This window comes from Muntiacus reevesi, chromosome 2 (genome assembly GCF_963930625.1).
Source record: "Muntiacus reevesi chromosome 2, mMunRee1.1, whole genome shotgun sequence".
Taxonomy (NCBI): domain Eukaryota; kingdom Metazoa; phylum Chordata; class Mammalia; order Artiodactyla; family Cervidae; genus Muntiacus; species Muntiacus reevesi.
In genome coordinates, this window is record NC_089250.1 from 122,457,421 (window position 1) to 122,476,476 (window position 19,056).

General features: G+C 43.0%; 1 protein-coding gene across 1 annotated transcript in view; it reads right to left on the bottom strand.

Annotated features, from left to right (window-relative positions):
* Nucleotides 1–11,836: 11,836 nt before the first annotated feature.
* Nucleotides 11,837–19,056, bottom strand: part of ERCC6 (ERCC excision repair 6, chromatin remodeling factor) — a 69,615-nt gene continuing 62,395 nt past the window's right edge. Inside the window, 3 exon segments of the mRNA XM_065922770.1 lie at nt 11,837–14,945; nt 16,064–16,142; nt 16,857–17,061. Coding sequence (XP_065778842.1) covers nt 14,523–14,945; nt 16,064–16,142; nt 16,857–17,061 — 707 coding nt within the window. The 3' untranslated portion in view covers nt 11,837–14,522.

Below are 19,056 nucleotides of genomic sequence, written 5' to 3' on the forward strand. Positions count from 1 at the left end.
GAGTGGTAGGTTCCTTTTATTCTGCTCCTCAGAAAAAAGAGTTTAAAGGAAAAATCAATGAATGTGAAGATAATTTTTAAAAAGCACATAGGACAATGAAATTTAAAACATCCACAATGTTACAACCTAAAAGAACCATTATTAACATTTTATTGTCGAGCTTACAGATGTTTTATATGAATTTGTTTTATGTATACTTTTTAAAGAACAAAAGTGGGACCGTAACACTACCTGTGTCTTACTTACTTCACAATATATTGTGAATGTCTTTCTGTGTCATTAAATGTTCTTCCACAATATTCTTAGTGGTTCTACACACAGTTAGGATATATGTTCAGTTGTTGGGATAGAGACCTTTAACAGTGACTTAAACGAGACAGTGAATTTCCCTCTTGTGTGGGTGTCCACTCTGCTTTGATGGCTCTCCTCTCTGAAGTGGCAGGACTCCCTTTAATCTGCTTTCTCCACCATCCCTCAAGTGTGGCCCTTGGCCACCTGGCCCAGAGGACCCTCTGCACATCTGCCTCACAGCCAGCAGGGAGGGTAGAGAAGGAGGGTTGGTAGCACACCCTTCAGTGGAGGACACAGTCCTTCCAGCATCTGGACGGTACACATGCTACCTCGGCTTGCATCCCTGTGGCCGGGAGCATGTCCCCACCCACCTGGTAGGGAGACATCCCTGTGCCCAGATGAATATCACAGGGTCTGTTATCCTGGGAGAAAGGAGATGAACACTGGGGGACAACTGTCAGTATCTGCCACAGTGCTGTTTCACTGAGGGACTGTTGTGGAACATTCGTGCAGCCATTGTTTTTCTCTTAAGATAAATTTTCCAGTAGACAAACTGCTTGAACAAGCAATAAACATATTGAAGATTCCTGAGAGTCATTCATGCCTTTTCAATCACTAAGCTATGTCCAACTCTTTGTGACCCCATGGTCTGTAGCCCACCAGATTTCTCTGTCCATAGGATTTGCCAGGCAAGAATACTGGAGTGGGCTGCCATTTCCTTCTCCAGGGCATCTCCCCAATTCAGGGACCAAACCTGCATCTCCTGCAGTGGCAGGAGGATTCTTTTACCACTGAGCCTCCTGGAAAGCCCGAGTCTTTTGTACTTGTTCCCAAATCTGTGAAAGTCTATGCCCACTTAAATATTTTTCTTTTTGACTTCCCTTCTACCTTGAGCGAGCTTCCTTTGTGACTCAGCTGGTTAAGAATCCGCCTGCAATGCAGGTAACCTGGGTTCCATCCCTGGGTTGGGAAGATCCCCTGGGGAAGGGAAAGGCTACCCACTCCAGTATTATGCCCTGGAGAATTCCATGAACTGTATAGTCCATGGGGTCGCAAAGAGTTGGACATGACTGAGCAGCTTTCACTTTCACTACCTTGAGCACCCTTCAACTCTCCATCCTTTACCAAGGAGACCAGCCCGCATGAATGGTAGACATCAGTGACCACCACCCCAAACTGAAAACTGTAACACAGATCTCACAAGCCTGCATCAGCCCCTCTCTAGTCTTGGGTGGCAACATTGAAACCAGACAGAGTCTCAGGGACAGCCCAGAAAGTCAGATGGAAAGACTCACAGACCAGGGGACAATCTGGATGGAAGACCCTGATCCCCTAAACAGACCCTTGGGAGGCTGACTGCGGACACAGTCAGGAAGCCCAAAGCCAGGGGACACTGGGGTGGGAGCTGGAAGGAGGTGTAGGCAGGTTCTGGGAGAGGCATGAGGTCAGGGCTTTCTTTCCCCGGCTAAGGAGGAAGATAGTCACAGGTCAAATACCAGGGGAGTCGGGACTCTAGCACTCTAGCCTGCTGGCTAACTTCTCCCTAGAGCAGGGGCATAAACCGTGGTCCTCAGGACTCCCCAAATCTCCTCGGCTCCTCCACCACCAGGGCCGCCACCAGCAGATGGGGCCTCTGTTCACACCCCGACAGAATGGCCATACATCCTGGGTCACAGGTCAGCACTGGTGACTTGATGAAAATGTGAGCTCAGATTAAAACGAGAAGAGGGGAAGTGGGAGGAAGGCAGGAAGGAAAACCTTGGGTAACCCCATCTTGGGGACCAGAAAAGGGGAAGGGGGAGGGCTCTCTCTGTCCCCAGTTGGCTCAGCCCAGTTTCCTCAGACTGGGCTGGCGAAGAAGTGTTACCCACTGGCTAAGCTTCTGAGACTGCTGCTGTTATCCTGACGTCCCAAGGCGCTCCCCCAACCCAGAGTCACCCCTATTGATTTAAGCCAGAGCCAATGACTCGCCACTAGGTGGCACCAAACTGCAAAGACACTCGCTCCTTCCTCTTCAGCAGGAAGTCCGGCACAAACAGCTTCCCATAGAAAACTGAAGCCCCCGCTGATTTATCTGGGGTGTTGCCTGCTCCCATCAAAGCCCTGGCACAGAGTGGGGACTCAGAATGTGTGAATGTCTTCTGGTTGCAGGACAGACGGACGGATGGACGAATGGATGAGTGGATAGAGCTGATATCTCCTGCAAGACCTGGGCATGTCTTCTCCTCCAGGTGGGCACTGCAGATGAAGCTGGGGTCAACCCTGGGCCTCACAGGTAGCTCTAGGTCAAGAACGGGCCTTTCCCGATGCTTCTGCCTCTGGCTCCATGTGGGCCCACAGACAGGGCAAAGGGTCTTTATTATACAAATTGGTGGTTTACCTGCTTATAGGGAGGGGTGTGAAGGGGGTGGGAGGTTGAAGAGCAAGAGGTCACTGGGAGTATCCTAATGGTCTCACCCAGGGCGATCAGAGAAACCCTTCCTGTACCCAGTCCCCAGCGCAGCCTTCCCACCTTCAAAGCTCAGGCCTTCCCGTTATTCATTCCCAGCTCAAAGTCATCTCTTCAAGAGAAGACTCCCAGGGCCACCACAGAACTCTCCCCACGTCCCCAACTCTCAGCTCTTCTCCTGCTTTAATTTCCTTCTTAGCCATCAACACTGTCCCACATTTTATTGGTCCACCTCCCAGCTAGCATGCAAGCCCAGTGGAGCATCTTAGTGTCTAGAACTGCCCCTGGCACACAGCATTCTGCTAACCGAACAAACTCAAAGCTCTTCCCCTGGCTGGACCAGCTTCCAGCAGGCTCTGGTCCCCTCCCCCACCCCAGCCAGGACTCCCACCCCCAGGGTGAGCTCATTACCCCTAAGAAGTGCACATTGCACAACAATAGGCAACGTCCCCTTAATTACTCTGCTGATTTTAGGTCCTGCAGTCCTAGCTCTGCACCAGCACCACTGCAAACTTCATTCCCTTACAAAGTCCAGGATACACAAATCTAATATATTTTGTTTTAATTATCACTGTTTAATGAGCCATAGTGAGACTATGGCGAGGGTGCACGAAAGGAGATCATTTAGGGGAGGCCAGTGCGGAGGTGTTGGTGAGTGAGAGCCTTACCTGAAGTTTCATTTGCAGCTGCATGGCTGCCTCTCTGCCTGATGGAGAGCAGTCACAACCCACGGGGACAATGGAAGCTCCCACAGGCCGGGTGCCTGGCTTGCTCCCCATACTCATGGAGGCAGCAGACAACTTTTTAAATACTTTCTGACAGTCTGATAAGCCTCAAACAAAAATGGTATCTTGTTTTATCTTTTTTTTTTTTTTCATTTTTAGGTGGTTAAACAGTTTATTGTACATATATTCTGTTTGTTGTTTAGTGGCTAAGTCATGTCCCACTTTTTGCGATCCTATGGACTGTAGTCCTCAGGGCTCTGCTGTCCCTGGGGTTCTCCAGGCAAGAATACTGGAATGGGTTGTCATTTCCCTCTCCAGGGATTGAACCAGCATCTCCTGCATTGCAAGCTTATTCCTTACTGCCGAGCCCCCAGAGAACCCTATATTGCTTCTACTATAATGTATTTCTTTGGGGTTTTTTTAGGGGGGTCTGAGTATTCCATGCTTACTTTCCTATTGGAAGGTTCATGATTCCTACTGGAGGACTGATGATTTGCAAGAGCTTTAAATACAGTAAGATTTTCCCCTTGTTTGTCATCTGTGTTGTATATATTCTTAGTTTATTGTGCGGCAGTGGCTGTGTGTCTACCCAGGACAATCCCACCTGCTCTGGGCTTTCAACTCAGTGAAGCAAGGTTGTCCTCTCACTGCCCTTGAGATGAGTCGGGGGAGGCAGAGCCCTTGTTCCTCCTTAAGGCATTGGTTCTCTGGCTACTCAGGAAGGGACACCGTCCTCCCCAGCACCCAGGAGGACCTCATTCTCACCATCACCTACATCACTTTCCCTCCACCATGCACACCCGCTTCCCTGCTTTCCCAGACACTCCCTCTATTCTAGTGTTACATTTAGGCTCCTGGACCCATCAAATGTTTGTTTCTGCTTAGGAGGGGACAGGGGAAGGAAAAGACAGCCTTGGAGCACCACTGAGAGAGTTCAGGGGAAAGGAACTATCCAGAAAAACCACACACAGAGGAGCCTGAAGGCTCCCTGCGTGACGGCTTGCCTTGCTTGTCGTGTTCACCTTCTAAAGTCAGGGTCAGTCTAGGAGCAGGATGAGTGAGGACTGCTTTCAGCATCTGCCGCCCCCTCAAAGGAGTGTCTGATGGAGGAATTTGGGCAGGTAGTGTCAGCTGCAGAGAAGGTGGATGGACCTTGGAAACAGCTGAGGCCTCCCTCAGGTGACACTCTGCCTGCAGAGCCACATCTGGTCACTCACAAACTGCCCCTGACCATTGCAAGAGCTGAAGCCCTGGGAGGAAGGTGCAGATACCCACCTTGCATGGGATTTCCTGGCTCAGCCTGACCCTGGTTCTGGTCACATAAAAACATGGAGGGGAACAGAGGCATGAGGGAGGCTTGTCTGCCCGCCGCCAACTACAGACAGGGGATTATTTGAAGAAAGTGGGTATGGGTGTGCTTTCATCTTTTCAGTCAACAAACTGTTGCCAGGCTAGAGGGGCCCAGACACACCCAGAGCTGTCCTGCTGTCAGGGCACGTCCATAGCAAAACAGCAGAAGGCTCTGCAGACCTAAAGAATCCGTTCCCATATGGATCTCCAGACAGCCAGTGTTCCCAAAGACATGGGTCTATGCAGTTGGGTTTTACTGCAAAATGATAAAGCTTCTGTCTGCGATGGGGCTATGGATATTTGGGAGCTGGGGGACTCATGATCCAGGGTCTGTGACTGCCGAGTGGCTCTGCAGGTTCCAGCCCCACAAAAGGTGAGAGAGGAGGATAAAACCTCAGAGCCAGGGAGGGACTGAGCTGGGGCAGAATGAGGCCTTGCCAGTCCCCACACCCCCACCCCAACTCCAACTCCATCACGATGGACTGATGGAAAAACAGCCAGGACTGGAACCTGGGCCACTGGGCTCAGGTCGTTGTGGCAGGAGTGGAGCCTGAGCAGCCTCATGCTGGCCAGCCAGGTAGGACCCTGCGGGGGAAGTGATCAGGAGAGAGGGGAGGGTCAGAGTCCAGCGAAGGCTGGGGAAGGACTCTGCATCAGCTTCTACTCCATCTGGGCCAGTGGCCTGCATACCGATGCTTTGGTCCTGCTCATTCAGGGTTCTGACTAAATTCTCAGCGTGCAAAGGGCTAGTTCCAGACAGCTTTCATCTCTAATGTCCCCCCTGCCTGTCAGAGGGACTGAGACACTCAGTGCACTGTCAACAGAGCCCTCGCTCTCTGGGGCTGAGTGTGAAGCCATCCTCACCATCGGGCAGGGCTGGGTAGTCCCCCGGGGGGGCTCCTTGCCCCTGTTGTTGGTGTAGATGACAAGCAGGGGGTTCGTGTTCTCTTCCCTGGCCACCTCCAGTTGACCTTGCCATAGCTGTCCTTCTGCAACATGCCCACTTTGTTTGCAGTCGGGACCACAAAGAACAGAAAGCTGCCGGCCGAGGCCTTCATCCAGATCCAGACAGACACCTGGAGATGCCAGGATCCAAACAGGAGTCAAACAGGATGGCCCTGCAGCCATACAACCTGGGTCCAAACTCTGGCTCTTATCAGCTGAGTGCTTTTTTCCCCCAGTGGTTAGCATTTATTGGGAACATTCTACATGCCAGACACTTGATATTTTGCATTATCTGAAACCAGTCTTCACAGTAACTCCATAAAGTAGGTGCTGTATTTATTCCTATCTTACATATAAAGAATCTGAGACTTAGAAGTAAGCTGTTGAGATAAGTAAATTTAATACAGACCAGTTCCCTATAAGACAAACCAAATGAGCAAGTTATGGTTTTCTGCCTAAGCAGAGCCAAGCCAGAATGCTTTTAATGCATGGCCCTCTCCCATGAGATACTATATTCCTTGACTGGAACCTGACAGACAGAACCCCATTTTCTTGGATTACAGATTACCTGGATTATAAATCTGTCATCACACTGAGACGGGGAGGAAGCAGGGAAGGAATAGTCTGTCAGGAGTCACAGATTTTAGCTGTTCTCACCAATATTTAGCAGATTTCTTGACTGTCTCTTATTTACAATATACCCTTAGGATTATTTCCAAAAACATTAAATTTTCCAGGGAGGGGAGGGGTGTTTGTCTTCTGGAATTTCATCCAGTTACAGTCCTTTTCTGGTTTGCACTTCTGGAGAGCCCTTCACACTGCCATTCTAGGAGTCTAAAAGATGTTTTAATGTTGGAAAATTACTGTGAACTTTACAACACTAAGAGATTTAAAGGGGAAAGACAACACAATTAAATCAATAGATGCAGAAAAAGCATTTAATAAAATTCAGCACTGGATCCAGAACTGGAAAGAGCATTTCTTTAACTGATAAAAATCATTTGCCAGAAAATAGAAGCAACCACGTGTTTAATGGTAAAACTTTGTAAATTTAATCTTCAGTGTCAGGAATAAGTCAAGGATGCCAATCACTGTCAAATATATTATCATATTGGCAATATGTAGTTTAAGTACTGAAATGAAAGAAATACAATTGTCATTACTTGCAGCTGACAAGATTGTTACATCCAGGACAATTTATAGACTTATTGGATTTAATAAAAGAGTTCAGCAAGGTTGCTAAATACAAGACCAATATGTAAAATTCAACCATACTCCAGTTTATAAACTAAAAAATGGAATATTTAAAGTGTTATGATAGCAACCAAAACTGTGGAATTAGGAATAAATGTAAGATGTGCATGACCTTGTAAGATGTAAGTGAAAGACACAATGGAATTATGTCTTTATAATATGTATCACAAATAGAGTGACGTGTTCTATTCATAGTTGAGAAACTCAGTAAACAATCCTCCGGAAGCAACCTGTACAGTCATTACAATTTCAAAAACAAGATCCAAATGTGACAAGCTGATTCCAAAACTTAGGAACAAAGGTCCAAGAAATTTCTTAGAAGATGAGGGTAATCATTCTACTATATTATGATTGCCAATTATAAAGCTACAATGATTAAAATAGTGGGTTATTGGCAAAATTAAGTAAGTAGACCAATTTAGCATGAGTACAGAGACCAGAAATATTCCCGTAATTACATGGAAATTAGATATAATGATAGATGAAGGCTTATAAATCAGGAGGGAAAGGATGAAATACGGTTTTTAAAGGTGCTAGAAAAAGTAACTATCCACATGGAGTTTACAAGAGAATTTATGAGAATGTAATCATGGCTTTAGTTAGGAAAAGGGTTCTCAAGGAAACAAAATTAAACTGGATTTGACTATATTTAAAAACTTCTGTATAATATCATAAAGTCCTCTGTTCTAATTCTCCATATCTTTATGTAGAAGTTAAAAAATCCCTAACAAAACATCTATAAAATAGTTAGGAACATCTATAAAATAGCTAGGAATCGACCTAATATGAACTGTGCAAAACCTTCATGAAGAAAGTTATTAAAATTACTCTAATAAAATGAAGCCTATCATGATACTAATGGCAAAAATTGTATTATTTAAAATTGACAAACCATTAGCAAGACTCATTAAGAAACAAAGAGAGAAGAACCAAATTAACAAAATAAGAAATGAAAAGGGTGAGATCACAACAGACAACACTGAAATCCAAAGGATCATAAGAGACTACTACCAGCAGCTCTATGCCAATAAAATGGACAACTTGGATGAAATGGACAAATTCTTAGAAAAGTATAACTTTCCAAAACTGAACCAGGAAGAAATAGAAGATCTTAACAGAGTCATCACAAGCAAGGAAATCGAAACTGTAATCAGAAATCTTCCAGCAAACAAAAGCCCAGGACCAGATGGCTTCACAGCTGAATTCTACCAAAAATTTAGAGAAGAGCTAACACCTATCTTACTCAAACTCTTCCAGAAAATTGCAGAAGAAGGTAAACTTCCAAACTCATTCTATGAGGCCACCATCACCCTAATTCCAAAACCAGACAAAGATGCCACAAAAAAAGAAAACTACAGGCCAATATCACTGATGAACATAGATGCAAAAATCCTTAACAAAATTCTAGCAAACAGAATCCAACAACATATTAAAAAAATCATACACCATGACCAAGTGGGCTTTATCCCAGGAATGCAAGGATTCTTTAATATCCGCAAATCAATCAACGTAATACACCACATTAACAAATTGAAAGATAAAAACCATATGATTATCTCAATAGATGCAGAGAAAGCCTTTGACAAAATTCAACACTCATTTATGATTAAAACTCTCCAGAAAGCAGGAATAGAAGGAACATACCTCAACATAATAAAAGCTATATATGACAAACCCACAGCAAGCATCACCCTCAATGGTGAAAAATTGAAAGCATTTCCTCTGAAATCAGGAACAAGACAAGGATGCCCACTCTCACCACTACTATTCAACATAGTGTTGGAAGTTTTGGCCACAGCAATCAGAGCAGAAAAAGACATAAAAGGAATCCAGATAGGAAAAGAAGAAGTGAAACTCTCGCTCTTTGCAGATGACATGATCCTCTACATAGAAAACCCTAAAGACTCTTCCAGAAAATTACTAGAGCTAATCAATGAATATAGTAAAGTTGCAGGATATAAAATTAACACACAGAAATCCCTTGCATTCCTATACACTAACAATGAAAAAACAGAAAGAGGAATTAAGGAAACAATACCATTCACCATTGCAACAAAAAGAATAAAATACTTAGGAGTATATCTACCTAAAGAAACGAAAGACCTATACATAGAAAACTATAAAACACTGATGAAAGAAATCAAAGAGGACACAAACAGATGGAGAAACATACCGTGTTCATGGATTGGAAGAATCAATATTGTCAAAATGGCTATTCTACCCAAAGCAATCTATAGATTCAATGCAATCCCTATCAAGCTACCAACGGTATTTTTCACAGAACTAGAACAAATAATTTCACAATTTGTATGGAAATACAAAAAACCTCGAATAGCCAAAGTAATCTTGAGAAAGAAGAATGGAACTGGAGGAATCAACCTGCCTGACTTCAGACTCTACTACAAAGCCACAGTCATCAAGACAGTATGGTACTGGCACAAAGACAGAAATATAGATCAATGGAATAGAATAGAAAGCCCAGAGATAAATCCACGAACCTATGGACACCTCATCTTTGACAAAGGAGGCAAGGATATACAATGGAAAAAAGACAATCTCTTTAACAAGTGGTGCTGGGAAAACTGGTCAACCACTTGTAAAAGAATGAAACTAGAACACTTTCTAACACCATACACAAAAATAAACTCAAAATGGATTAAAGATCTAAATGTAAGACCAGAAACTATAAAACTCCTAGAGGAGAACATAGGCAAAACACTCTCCGACATAAATCACAGCAAGATCTTCTATGACCCACCTCCCAGAATATTGGAAATAAAAGCAAAAATAAACAAATGGGACCTAATGAAAATTAAAAGCTTTTGCACAACAAAGGAAACTATAAGTAAGGTGAAAAGACAGCCCTCAGATTGGGAGAAAATAATAACAAATGAGGAAACAGACAAAGGATTAATCTCAAAAATATACAAGCAACTCCTGAAGCTCAATTCCAGAAAAATAAACGACCCAATCAAAAAATGGGCCAAAGAACTAAACAGACATTTCTCCAAAGAAGACATACAGATGGCTAACAAACACATGAAAAGATGCTCAACATCACTCATCATCAGAGAAATGCAAATCAAAACCACAATGAGGTACCATTACACGCCAGTCAGGATGGCTGCTATCCAAAAGTCTACAAGCAACAAATGCTGGAGAGGGTGTGGAGAAAAGGGAACCCTCTTACACTGTTGGTGGGAATGCAAACTAGTACAGCCACTATGGAAAACAGTGTGGAGATTTCTTAAAAAACTGGAAATAGAACTGCCATATGACCCAGCAATACCACTTCTAGGCATACACACTGAGGAATCCAGATCTGAAAGAGACACGTGCACCCCAATGTTCATCGCAGCACTGTTTATAATAGCCAGGACATGGAAGCAACCCAGATGCCCATCAGCAGATGAATGGATAAGGAAGCTGTGGTACATATACACCATGGAATATTACTCAGCTGTTAAAAAGAATTCATTTGAATCAGTTCTAATGAGATGGATGAAACTGGAGCCCATTATACAGAGTGAAGTAAGCCAGAAAGATAAAGAACATTACAGTATACTAACACATATATACGGAATTTAGATAGATGGTGGCGATAACCCTATATGCAAAACTGAAAAAGTGACACAGAAGTACAGAACAGACTTTTGAACTCTGGGGGAGAACGTGAGGGTGGGATGTTTTGAAAGAACAGCATGTATATTATCTATGGTGAAACGGACCACCAGCCCAGGTGGGATACGAGTCAGGTGCTCGGGCCTGGTGCACTGGGAGGACCCTGAGGAGTCGGGTGGAGAGGGAGGTGGGAGGGGGGATCGGGATGGGGAATACGTGTAACTGTATGGCTGATTCATGTCAATGTATGACAAAACCCACTGAAATGTTGTAAAGTGATTGGCCTCCAACTAATAAAATAATATTTAAAAAAAAAAAAAAAAGTCTATTATCCTCAAATTAATGTATAAACTAATACAATCTCAATCAAAAGAACAACACAATTTTAGTGGAACTTAATAAACTGATTCTAAGTTTCACAGGAAACAGAAAATGCACAAGAATAAGACAACGGTGGTGGGGAAGGAAAGGAAACTGGCCTACAGATAGCACAACACTGTACGAAGTCAGACACGGAAGTGTGTGGTCATGGGAACAGAATCTAGATCCACTACCCAGAAACAGACAAGTGAGCATATGATAAATCCGGCATTTTTCAAATGGTCGGAGAAAAGATTGGACTATTCAATAATAGTAGGAACAATGGCCTTTCTGTCTTAGAGACACCTCTGAGACAGAAAAGAATCTATAGTAAAACTAGGTAAATATAACATGAACAGGGAACTTGTAAAGGAGGATCTACAAATGGAAATGTTTGTTTTATAAGTAATCAGAAAAATTCAAGGTAAAACAAGGTATTTTCAACCACAACACTGGCTCGGAAAACAAACTCCTGAGATTGACATGGGCTACTGTTTGCAAGAGTGTGGAGAAATTAGTTCTTTTATGGGGTGTGAATTGAAGGAGGTAGTTCCACAACATCCAATAAATTTAAAAATCCACCTAATTTTTAAGTCCAGCAATTCCATGAAGGTTGAATTACACTTAGAAAAATGAAAAAGTGTCTAGCATATATTAAATGAGAAGTTAGTTGCTAAATAACTAGGATGATAATAATTGCATTTTTGTAAAATCACATGTAAAACAAAACAAACTACTGTAACAAAGAGACTCCAAAGATAGTGGTTTAAACAAGTCAGGAATTTATTTTGCTCTTAAGTAACAGGTGAAAAGGAAGCAGTTTGAGACTGGCAGGCCAGAATCTCCATCCTCAGCACACAACTCTGACCCTTTTGTGTCACTGCTTCAGCTCCCAAAGCCACGCTGGCCAGCACGAGAAGGGAATTTTGAGCGAAGTGGATACCCAATTTCTTATTTCAGTGCACAGTCTGGATGTTCTCTTCACATCCCACTGCCTGTCACGTGGTCACAATTAACCATTTAGCAGAGTGTTAAGTGAGCAGCCTGTGTTCAGGTAAAAGGCAGGAGTCTTAGCAGGAAAGGAGAAGGGAAAAATGGACATTATAGCAGCAGTTGCTGCCACATGTATCTGCAAAGGCATAGAAAACAGCTTGGAAGAATATACACCAAATATAGTACTTATCTCTGGAACAGGAGCAAGAGGAGTGGGAGGCAGAGTATTGCTTGAAATGTTTTAAACAGTGATCATGTTTTAACTAAGGAATTTTTCACACTTCACAAAATTTTAAAATCCTTTATTGTAGCTTAATACCAATATAACATGTTAAATACATTAAATCTATTTACATTGTACAAAGATTTAAAGGTCCAAAAATTATTTTTCATCTAAATGAATAAGTTATTCTACGTTGTTAAAACTATGATACTTGGAGCATTTGCCCCTAAGTGTCTCCACCCAGAGGCATGATGACAAAGTTTACCAATATCCAAACTGAGACACGGGCAAGGCAGTGACTACCCAGGGTCTCAGCTGGTAGTAGGGCTGAGACAGGCTGGGAGTGAAGACCATCGCCCTGTGACCGCATCATAACTTTTGCCAGCATTTTCTACTTAAAGAGAAGGCTACAACTTCCCTTGCTTAGTAGACTTTAGATTTCAGACAACAGAGGTACGATGCCCAAGCACTTCATACTCGTGAACAGCATCAGTACTTTAATCTGAGAACAAGAGGGATGCAATTTTCTTATAGGTTTAAGATAACAACAACAAAAAAAGAACTTCCCAGAAACAAAATTCATGAGTTTTGACTCCCTTCTGAGTCAAGTAGTCAAGTCTAGGATGTACTGACCCGTGTAAAAGTCTATTATTTCTAGACAATGGTGGCAGAATGAAGATGATAGGATCCTCTTCCTCTAATAATAAACCACTCTAAAAACTGAATGAAATGAACAAGCCAGAATCCAGAAAAAGAAGCAGAAAATCCTGCTGGAAATTATGACTGCCTATGACATCTCCTGTCTAAAGGGAGGGAGTCACGGGCCAAGCTATTTAACAAAATCTCAGAAAACATAACTAAAACCCAAGTCTTCAATTAAAAGCTTCATGTTGCCTAGTAGAGCCTCTCCTTGACTCTGAAACCCAGAGCGCTCCTCTTTGAGTGGTGGAGAAAAGCACACAAGAGAGCTGGACCCAGCTGCTCACTTTCAGCATGAGCTAGATGGGAGGAAGGCAAACACAATACAGAAAAATCAGAAAGAGGGAAAACAGCAAGCCAGAGAAAACAAATCTAAGAAACAAACAAACTGGACCATAACAGTTCTAGAAGACACTTAAGAAATCCGGTCAATTTAAGAAAACAAGACTTCAGAGCTGAGATGATAAAAATAACAGTGAGAAGGAAAGAAAAACAAGGGTAAGAAAACAAACTAAGGATTGAAACGCCACCGTAACAGAACTCTAAACATATAAACAACCAGAAACAGACGCAGATGAAAACCAAACCTCTAAGAGTCACGGTGAATGCAAAGGGAAAAGAGAGACAAAAATGACTAGACAGAGGAAAGAGAACAGTGAAGCCAGACAGAAAGTTACCAGCATCCTCAGAAAGGAAGACAGTGAGTTAAGGAAAAAATGTTCAAGGTTCCCTCCCAGCATGGAAGCAGAGAAAGGCTGGAATGGTGGTCACCATGTGGTGACAATGGTATATCTGGGTGTGCTCTGGAGTGATGTTTCTATGCATGGGTATGTGTTGGTGGTTTTACCTGTACTTACTTTTGGTTAACCTTGAGCTTTTTGCTTTTTAAAGATAACACATTTCATTTTCCTAAAACCAAGAGTCGGTGTAGGAGGAAAAATGTGCCCTTTGCTTAAAATAAAGCAACTTTAAACTGAGAAAACTATAGCCTTCTGCAAATACACATCTCATCATTTATTACCAAACTATTCCATGCTTTACAAATAAATAACTTGCCAATTTAACAGTACCTTAATGGAAGACTGTTTAAAGGCAATCGATAGGATTCAAAAGGTAACAAATGTGATCTTTTTTTTGAGTGGCAAATGATCAGTTTAAGCATTTAAAAATGAGGTACCCAAATGATACTGTTAATAGCTACTGATGAACTTGATTATCTGAACAGGTCTAACTGAATGTAAGACATGTTTTTAGCACCAATAACAAGAATTTTTGCAAGTTCGAGTCTATAAACTTGCAATGAGCAGTAAGTAATGTCTTCCCTGATAGCATCTTCTGGGTAAAAGAACAAGTGTGTTCCAAGGATTAACGGTTAGGTCCCTGATTTTATAACATAATTCATTTCGGAAAAAAAGAAAAAAAGTCAACCCAGGTATTTTTAAAACTTAAGTTTTGCAGAAGAATGTCTACTTCCCTAAAGTTTTGTTTATGAGGTAGCAATCATTCAAAGTAAACATCAAATACAGCCAACTTCCACTGACAAACATGATAATTAAATAAATAACATTTTCACCAGAAAAAAGTCAACTAGAAGTCCAGAAAGTAATGTTGCTCAGCAGTATTCTGGCTTGAGTTTCCAAATGCCTTCGCCAGCAGAAGTTCTATGAAAAGTGCACAGACTTCTCAAGAGTTCTCTAAAGACACAAGACTGTGATGCTGATAACTTGGACTCAAACTCCTGCAGTATCTCCCGGGTGCTGGCCTGGCCATCAACTTGGGCCTGAAAGGCAATGAAGTTTCTCATTTCCACCAGAAGGTCATCGTGTTCTGTGCTGCAGTGCGACGGAGCAGCAGCTTCTGGGAGGTGCCCGCTTTCACTTTCTAAGCGCTCTGGCAAAATCAGGTGGTTTCTAGCTCTCATTTTAGCCAAGAGTGAGGATGAAGCGAGGACCCCGGATGTAGACTCTGTGTCTTCAGCTTTTCCACTAAAATGCTCTGAAGCGTGATCTTTTCCATCCCTCTTCACAGCACCGTCCTGGAGAAAGAAGACCAGGGCATGGATATATTTAATCCCCTATTTATGCTCCCACTTATTTCTCCAAAGGCTCTAAGGGGCCATAAGATAACACATGTGCCCAGAGTGCTGAGGCTGATGGGGAACGAATGAGACACCGTCTGATGCAAACGGAAAGGAGGGGAATTAAGTGTCTAAATTCACCTGCTCTTAGAGAACATTTCCTAAAAAAGCCCCCAAACTACACTATCTACTTCATCACCATCTTAAGTGGTGAGCATGGAGGGAGGGCCAGGCTTCCAGAGAAGACTTCTAGGAAAACTGTCTCCAGGAGGTACGGGCTCTGTGGGCTTTTCCTGTTCTTCCTCCCAAAGTTTCCCTTATCTGAGCACCATGGGATAAGGAACAGTATCAGAGTTGTACTTCTTTTTCTTCACTTTTAAATCTTTTACTACTGTACACCTCACGTGAGTTTCCTCAGAACAGCAACAGAAATCTAGTTTTTCTTCGTTTTCCTACTGCTAAAAGAACGTAACACGGGAAGTCAAAAAAAGTTTCTCTACTACTAAATGTGTTCAAATTAATCTAAAAGTAGGAGTCTGAACCTCGGAGTTTTCAAATTTCATAAACAACACAACCCTTAAACAGAAAAAAAAAGTATTAAACAATAAGAATATGGCCTACTACTTACTTTCAGTGAAGCACTCAAGGCATTTAGGGGGTTGCAGGAGGGGGAGAGACAGATGTGATGCTTTGGCAGCTTGTAAATTACAAACAATACTCAGGTGATTTTCTAGATCTTTATTCTAGACAGTAGTGGTGCCTCGAGTTAGCACTTCACCTCCAAATGGGGCAGGCAGTATGGGGAGCAACACGTATCACCTACCCTGTGTGAACTTCTGGAGGACAAAACAGAGATTCTACTACGAATCTTGGGTTAAAGGCTTTGTCTTTTCTAGGAAGTTAGCTAGCCCTTTTAAATTCACACAAAAGTGCTTCATAAATGCACGAAAGTGCATGAAATACAAATAGTAGATGTCATTATGCCAGTGATGTCCTTCACATGTGGAATTGAGTGAGATTTCCATGGCAGTTCAATCAAGTAAATCTTGTGAATAAAAGCGGGAAAGTAAGATTACCTGGCATTTTTCCTTTGGAGATGCTGAAGAGGGATGCTGCACAGAGAAACTGGAGTTCCTTTTCTGACCGAATCTGCTCCTAAGTAAGGAAGAGTCATAGTTGATAAAATGTTACTTTGTGACTTAGAGATGAGAATGTACTTCCAACACCTAAACTCTTGGAGAAATTCTCTTCTGCATGGTTATTCTCTCATAGCTGTGATGCTTCTGCTCTGCCCACTTCAGTTCAGTTCAGTCGCTCAGTCGTGTCTGACTCTGCGACCCCATGAACCGCAGCACGCCAGGCCTCCCTGTCCATCATCAACTCCCGGAGTCCACCCAAACCCATATCAGATTCCTATTTTTACTCTTCTTGGAAATTACTACTGCATCTCAAGGTAAGAACCACTCAATATCCTTGCTCAAGTCACAGTGGAAATCACCCTCAAATTCTAGGTAGGAAAACTACTCTAAAAGAGCAGAGTAATTATTGATTGCTGAAACATAGCTAATCATCTTATTAAAGTTTAATTGTTATTCTATAACTCTTACTATTTTATAATATCACCTCTTAAGCAAAAGAGATTTCTCCTTTCCCCAGAAAATTAGCTCTGGAAAGGAAGGAATGAAAGCAAAGAAGGTAAGATGATGTGTATTTCTCTTAAGTTATGCACATCTGGCTGGCCCAATCCCTCCCTGAGGGATTTGCTCCTCCTACAGATAAATAGCAGGAGTGCCTCCGTCTGTCCTGACTTTATTTCCAGCCTGGCCAGTTTGGCCTCCTCACGAGCATGTCAGGGTGGCGACCTCTTACTTTTTTCCTGCTGGTGCACCAGCAAGCCCTCTGTGGCCAGTCCAAGTGGGAACACCAGACGCTGCTCCCAGACACTGCTGCCGAGAGAGTCTCAGTGCTTTGAGGGCATCCTGAGCCACGCGGTTGGCCTCCGCCTCCACCAGGACATAGTCTGGACTGGCTCCATCCATGATGGCGTCGTGCTTCATGACACTGTGCACGCCCACTGGCAAGAGCAAAGGAAACTGTGAACACGCTATTTCAGCTCAGACACAATCACACGTTCTCCTCTGTCCAGGCTAGTGTGTTCCGGGTAGAGAAAAGAAGCATCAACATTTTTGGCTGCTGTTCACCCACGACCACCAGGACCCACAAACTTTTACAAACGTTGCGGATCTTCACCTGCATCTCTACCCAATGAGGGAAGGGCTGTCAACTATCACTGCGTTGTATCATCAAAGCATAATGCTTTAATTACCACACTTCCACAAGCTCTTCCCTGCTATCTGGAAAATTTTAAAACCTTCTACTAATGTATCCTCTATTGAAGGGGGAAAATATAAAAGTATAAACAAAAATTACATAATTTCTAAAAAGTAATGATCACAGAAACACTACACACCAGAAGAATTCAATACAGTCACAGGTGGAAAATTCATAGACCTAAATATTTATATTAATAAAAATGAAAGAACAAAATTAAGTGAACTGAATTTCAAGCCAGTTTTATAAAAATTAGGACCAAAAACATTAAAACAACAACAAAAACAAAAAGGAAGAAAGTACTGAAGATAAAATCAAAAATTACAGAGGCAGAGAACAACCATGGATCTAATTAATTAATCAAACTCCTGGTTTATTGAAAAAACAAATCACGAAACAACCTACTGGTTTAACCTGATCAAGGAACAAAGAGGGAAACAGACAAAAATTGCAAATGACAAGGGGGAAATAATCTTGAAATAGTCAATTTTAAAAAATTATTATGAGTATTTTCTACACCTCCATGCAAATAAACTTGAAAATTAAATAACATACATAATTTCTTAAGAAAGCAGATCAGGAACTGTAGGAAAAAACAGAGAAAGTTACCAATGAACTACCTTACAAGAAAGCAGCAAGCCCAGAGGCTTTTCCTTCTGGGACACTGTACGTAAGCCTGCTTTCCTGAACAGAGACCCATTCGGAGACCTCAGGTAACTCAAGACCGTCACCCTGGGAACACAATGACCTGTGAGGCCTGAGCAAGACAGTCCCAGAGATGATGCAGCTGTGCAGGCTGGCCTGTCCTACAGCGTCCTGAGCAACTGTTAAATCTGCTTTCCTGATGTTTCTCCCTTGATATTAGCTATCAGCTCTCCTCCTTCCAGAGTGCCTGCCTCTGGCCATGCCCCTTCCTCTCCCCGTGATCTGTCACTTGACTCTCCTGTGACTGGAAAATCAGATATACAGAGCACGCAGAGAAATATTCTATGAATGTTCAGGTAGTACAAATCTATCTTAAGCATTGCACCCCTCCTGCATGTGGTTAGAAGTCAGGTCACGTCGGGTGAGGAGGGAGATGGGAGGGGGCATCGGGATGGGGAATACGTGTAACTCTATGGCTGATTCATGTCAGTGTATGACAAAACCCACTGAAAAAAAAAGAAAAAAGAAGTCAGGTCCCACTGTTCGCTCAAGGTTCAAACTCCCCTAGCAAAGAGGTGAAAATGACTTTTAAAGATGTCAGTACAGGGCTCCGCTGGTCAGTGGTAGAGAGTCTGCCTGCTAATGCGGCAGAGACAGGTTCGATCCCTGGTCCAGGAATATCCCACATGCCTTGGCGCAGCGAAGCCCGTACGCCACAACTATTGACCCTGTGCTCTCCAGCCCTCGGGCAGCGACTACTGAGCCCACAACTGCTGAAGCCCGTGCGCCCGAGAGCCTGTGTTCCTCAACAGGAGGCCGCCGCAGTGCGAAGCCTGCATGCCGCAACTAGAGGGGAGCCCCTGCTCACCACAACCAGAGAAAAGCCTGCCCAGCAAGGAAGACTCAGCTCAGCCAAACATAAATAAATAAATAAAATTATTTCTGAAAATGTCGGAACACTTCAAACCTGACTTCTAGAAGGAAAACTACTTCCAGTTGAGTGTGCATTCCACTCTGTCAGGGATGCCTGCTCCCACAGAAGCAGCCCCTCGGTTCTACCCCTAGCACACCCGTGGCAAGTTCAGCCAAAGGA